This window comes from Neopelma chrysocephalum, unplaced genomic scaffold, assembly GCF_003984885.1.
Source record: "Neopelma chrysocephalum unplaced genomic scaffold, ASM398488v2 Primary Assembly neopelma1_96714, whole genome shotgun sequence".
Taxonomy (NCBI): domain Eukaryota; kingdom Metazoa; phylum Chordata; class Aves; order Passeriformes; family Pipridae; genus Neopelma; species Neopelma chrysocephalum.
The window spans coordinates 431,225-437,224 of record NW_020925358.1 but is presented as its reverse complement, the minus strand read 5'-3'; the positions used below and the strand labels follow the sequence as shown (position 1 = coordinate 437,224).

The window sequence follows — 6,000 nt, the reverse complement described above, 5'->3', positions numbered from 1 at the left end:
AGGTCTCCCCTGAGCCTCGTCTTCTCCAGGCTGAACAGCCCCAGCTCCCTCAGCCTCTCCTCATGGGACTTGTGTTCGAGTCCCTTCACCAGCCTCGTTGCTCTTCTCTGGACCTGCTCCAGCACCTCAATATCCTTCCTGAACTGAGGGCCCCAGAACTATACACAGTACTTGAGGTGTGGCCTCACCAGTGCTGAGTACAGGGGAAGAATCACTTTCCTGGACCTGTTGGCCACACTGTTCCTGATACAGGCCAGGATGCCATCAGCCTTCTTGGCCACCTGAGCACACTGCTGGCTCATGTTCAGCTTCCTGTCAATCCAAACTCCCAGGTCCCTCTCTGCCTGGCTGCTCTCCAGCCACTCTGTCCCCAGCCTGTAGCGCTGCAGGGGGTTGTTGTGACCAAAATGCAGGACCCGGCACTTGGCCTTGTTGAACCTCATCCCATTGGAATCAGCCCAACTCTCCAGTCTGTCCAGGTCCCTCTGCAGAGCCCTCCTGCCTTCCAGCTGATCAACACTCCTCCCCAACTTAGTGTCATCTGCAAATTTCCTAATGGTACACTCGATCCCCTCATCCAGATCACAATAAAGATATTAAGTAGAACTGGGCCCAACACTGATCCCTGGGGGGCAGCACTAGTGACCGGTCGCCAACTGGATGCAACACCATTCCCCATCACTCTCTGGGCCACGCCCTCCAGCCAGTTCCTAACCCAGCACAGAGTGCACCTGTCCAAGCCGTGGACTGCCAGCTTTTTCAGGAGTATGCTGTGGGAGACGGTGTCAAAGGCTTTGCTGAAGTCCAGATAGACCACATCCACAGCCTTCCCCTCATCCACCAGGTGGGTCACCTGATCACAAAAGGAGATCAGGACCTGCCCTTCCAAAACCCATGTTGGCTGGGTCTGATCCCTTGTCCATCCTGTAGGTGCTGTGTAATTGCACTTAGGATGATCTGCTCCATAACCTTGCTGGGCACTGAGGTCAGGTTGACGGGCCTATAGTTTCCCAGGTCCTCCTTCTGGCCCTTTTTGTGGATTGGCGTGACATTCGCCAACTTCCAATCATCTGGGACCTCTCCAGTGAGCCAGGACTGTTGGTAGATGATGGAGAGCGGCTTGGCGAGCTCTTCTACCAGCTCCCTCATCACCCTAGGATGGATCCCATCTGGTCCCATAGACCTGTGAGGATCCAAGTGGCTCAGCAGGTCACTAACTGTTTCCTCCTGGATAACTGGGGGGCTATTCAGCTTCTTATGTCTGTCTACAAGCTCCAGAAGCCAGCTGTCCTCAGGACAACCTGTCTTACTGTTGAAAACTGAGGTAAAGAAGGTGTTAAATACCTCAGTCTTTTCCTCATCTTTGATAACTATGTGTCCTGCCCATGTCCAATAAAGAATGGAGGTTTTCCCTCTCTGAAAGCTTTCCATGGAGAAAAATCTGCATGGTTACCTTGAAGTTTTTGTTCTGGATTTTTTTTACTGTCAGACAAAAAAACATGCTCCTGAAGTTCCTCAGACATCTGATCTAACCTTTAACATTTACACACATAAAATCTAAACTAGACAAAAATTTGTGCACTATGAACATAAGACTACAAGATTACAACATAAGCATGTCATTCATCTTCCTTGACTTAACACTTTAATGGCTACTTCCCCTCCCCAAATAATTGTAATAACAAGAAATAACTTGGCACAATAATAGCAAAAAGGATATCCTGTGATGCTTCTGGTTTAATGCTGTATCCTTCATCATCTATATCAGGAATGTTCTAAAAAACACCCAACAAAAATGATGGTATTGAGAAATAACTTAAAATATATGCTGTTCTTTCATCAGTCTGAATTTTATATAATTGACAAATTAAAATTTGATTATAACACCTCATTACAGTCACTGTTATGCATTAATAATTATTACAGTTTTCTCAAGTTATGCTCTATAGTTCAGAAGTAGTGTGACAGATATCTCAGGAACACAATGCAACAAAACAATCTCCAAATTGCCTATGAAAATTGGAAAGTTTTAATGCATCTGCTTTTACTGGAATTCTATCAAAAAGGTCAGAAATCAACAGAAGCATTTTAACTTTACAAATGAGCACTAAATAAGCCTGCAATACTCTTAGCCTCAAATATTTTCCCAATTTCTACTTCTAATTCTTCTAGCTAAGCCGCTAAGGCTCTGATGGTGCAGGAGTATAATCTTTTCTAAATACTAGTCAGTACTTTAATAAGTGAATAAAAGCATCCCAGGTTATACAGGTTGCAACTTCCTCTCTCCCTTGAAAAGACAGCAAGCCTGTACTGTTGCTTTAGCAAAGAATGTGCACATTAATTTAAAGGCGTGGGTGAAACTTAAAATCAGATTCCAAAGTTATTGTTTACATATCTCCAGCACTGTCCTGGATTTTTAAAGCTAATAAGCATCTGGGAACTTCAAACTAGTTCAGTTTTTCAGTTCTTGCAGGCAATTAAATTTTAACTGAAGATAATTATGTATAAAATAATTTTGAATTCTTAGCTAAGCACTTAGTTTCATTAAAATGCTTTGGGACAGAAAGAAACAAGTCTCTAATATGATCATCTAAATTTCAAAAATGTGCAAAAAGCCAAACTTGTGTATATTATACATAAAGGGATATACTTGGATACATAGATAATTTTCCTGTTCAAAACAGAAAAATAAAATCCCACTCATGACTTTGCATGCATAGTTAGTCTATATGAACAGCTGAGATGCTACACTACGTTTATTACAAAAAAATCCCAGATGTCTTCAAAATTTCTCTAGTTATAAATTTCTTATAAAAATGGCAAAGGGTAGAAGAGATACTTAATGTACCTTTGTAATGACAACAACAAATTGTGTCACATACAAGCAAAATGGTACTTTAAAATCTTATTTACAAGTTAAGTAGTAATTTCAAAATATTGTTTTTAATATTTTGAACAGCTGGACAGTTCTGCTTTCTGAAACATTAAAATTTTATTTACTAATCTACATTTTGTATCAGTAGTAGAACACACAGCCCTTCAGGTGATATTACATAATCACAAATCTCATGTTAATGAAGGCATTTACATTTACTTGACTAATTCTTACTCCCTTCTTCACACTCCTACAAAGACAGAACTATATGTTATGTGGTGGATCACAGTGCATCTTTTAAGTACCAGGCACACAATACAGACAAGACCTGGTTTGCCTACCATGCTGAATAAAGGAAAACCCCACAACCTTCTTAAATACACATGTCATTTTTGAACTTCAACACAGAGGAAGATGAGATGATCTTTGCAAATTTTGGGTTTCTGTAAGAAGTAGTTCTTAATATGATTTGGGATGAAGGTCTAGCCCCCTACCCAAACATGTTATTCGTAGTATTTGCAGTAAAAATAAGCTCAATATGGATGTCACTTGAACTCTCTAGAAGTCACTGGAAAGGTGAACTTCCTCCAAAGAAGGTTTCACATTCTCAGACATTCTATCACATAATTAAAAATATAACAATAAACTCCACAGTTTTCCCTATGTTTTCAGATTCAATACAACACATTATTGATTAAGGTATTATATAATTTTAAATACCCATAAAATCTGTAGGGTTTATAACTCTGCATTTGCATTTACAAACGTTCTGGGGGGAATAATTTTTAAAAGACATAAAACATAAAGACATAACAATGAAGTAAAACTGCCTATACAAAAAGCATGAAGACTGAGCATTCTATTCCTAAAACTTATTTTTAGAGTTTCACTAAATATTTTGACTCAGTTTCCTTGCTCTGTCCCATCTGGCATCCAAAAAGCAATGGAAGAAGCCAAATCACAATCACGTTATATCAAGACTGAAAAATTAAACAGAATGGAATTCTTAAAGACAAGAAAAATGAAAAACATTTAAACTGGGACCTTCTAGAAGAGGATATAGTAGACTCCCATGATCACGTCTACATTATTTGTTTGCCCCTTGATTCTTACCCAGAGGATCTCAACTGTGCCATTGCCAACTGTGAGCTCCATACATTCTAACCCTTCTATTACATACAGTGCCACCCCTCTGCCTCTTCTGCCCTGCCTATCCCTCCCAAAGAGCCTGTAATCGTCCAACAGGGCACTCCAGTCACAGGAGTTATCCCACCAGGTTTCACTTATGCCACTGATGTCAAATCTCTTGGACTGGGCCAAAGCTTGTTTGTTCTTCATGCTGCGTGCATTAGTGTAGAAACATTTCATGTGTGGTACTTTGTAGCCAACACCTCATGAGGCAGATTGAGGGATCCCATAAGTGCTTGCTTCCTCAAGTTCTGGCACACCATCCCATTGCTCATCACTGTCAAGCCTGGTTTTGTCCCTTTCCGCCTTCCAATCTAGTTTAAAGCTCTGTCAATGAGCCCTGCTAGCTCCTATGCTAGAACTCTTTTTCCCCTCTGAGAAAGGTGCATCTTGTCATGTATCAGTAGACCAGGTGTTGAATAGATCATCCCATGGTCAAAGAACCCCAAATTTTTCCAATGACACCAACCTCAGTCATGCACTGACCTGATGGATCTTCCTGTTCCTATCAATATTATTCCTTGTTACTGGAAGAATCGAGGCAATCACTACCTGTGCTCCTGATCCCTCTACCAATCGCCCCAGGGCCCTGAAGTCACTTTTGATTGCCCTTGGACTTCTTTGTTAATTCATCACTGTAGGGGTAGTTTGCTTTTCGGAAGAATTTGTAACAGGAAAGCTAGGAACTCTGTTTTCGCTAGGAAGGCTTTCTGCCTAAATGGTATCTTCCTCAAAGGCAGTTTCAATGCTTTCTCCCTCCTCCCGCATAGGAAGAAAAGTTCTCAGCCTCTCTCTCTGATATGTGAGATGAGAGAGATAGCCCTAACAGACATGTACAGAGGCCTTGGGAAGGCGGGGGAGAAACAGAGAGGATAAAAAGGCCCTGAGAGGGTGGGAACTTTCCTTTTTCTCCCTGAGGCCCTGTGCACAAACTGCACTGTTAGGTAATTTGCAAGTTTCTCATGTTCTGGCCTTCTAAATAAACTTTTTGAATTCTTTCCACTGCCTTGGCATTTCTGTGGATACCTACGTGTCTTACTTTACAATCGCTGCCAGTTTGAACAACCAATAGCAGATAGTAATCAGAGGGCCTTACTAGACTGGAGAGTTTTCCAGTAATGTCCCTTACTGGAGCCCCTGGGAGACAGCAGACTTCCCTGTGAGTTGGGTCCAGTCTGCATATCAGGCCCTCTGTTCCTCTTAGAAGGGAGTCTCCTATTACAACTACCCTTCCTATCCTGTTAACAGAGGAGGTCTTGATGTGGTGTATAGGTGGTGTTTTAGGAGGCCCCACTATCCCAGAAGGACCTTCGCCCACCTCATCAGTTGTCTGGCCTTCTAGTTCCAGAGCCTCATACATCTTGTAGAAGGTACCAGTCCTACATGTCAAATTCTGAGAAGGAGGAAGAACCTTCCTCCTGGTACATGCAGTGACCTGCTTCCAGCCTTCATCTTTAACAGACCCTTGACTAACAGTCCTTTGACTAATAACCCTGCAGGGTTCTGAGTCCATCTGCTTCTCCACTACAATGGAGGTTCGAGACTCCCAAGAGTCTTGAGACTGTAGGGTCTCTGAAAATAATTGATCTTGTTCATTCACTCGAATACTACGTAGCCTGTTCACTTCTTCCTGTAGCTACTTCACCTGGTGACACAGGTCTTCAACCACAGCATATCTTCTGCAAAATAACTTTGTCTGCCCCAGTCTTACGGAGAGGCACCAGGCACTTCTGGCAACCTGTGCCTGGAGAGCTGCATCTGCCATCAGCAGGTCTGGCTGGCTGGAGGCCTCTGACATGGTTGGTTCAGTGACTCCTACAGTTACATGAGATTAAGCTTTACAGAGTGTCAACACCATAACTGAGGAAGCTTAAACTAGTATGCTAATAAGACTGGGGATGAAAGGATCTCTTTGCTCTTCCTCACCAGCTACTGAG

The 6,000-nt window shown here is 42.3% G+C and overlaps 1 protein-coding gene across 1 annotated transcript in view; it reads right to left on the bottom strand.

The window, feature by feature from the left end:
* The window catches only part of LOC113981706 (F-BAR domain only protein 2-like), a 240,011-nt gene that overhangs the window by 33,204 nt on the left and 200,807 nt on the right, over positions 1–6,000 (bottom strand). Inside the window, exon 12 of the mRNA XM_027709262.1 lies at positions 1,721–1,775. Coding sequence (XP_027565063.1) covers positions 1,721–1,775 — 55 coding nt within the window. The remainder of the gene's footprint in view (positions 1–1,720; positions 1,776–6,000) is intronic.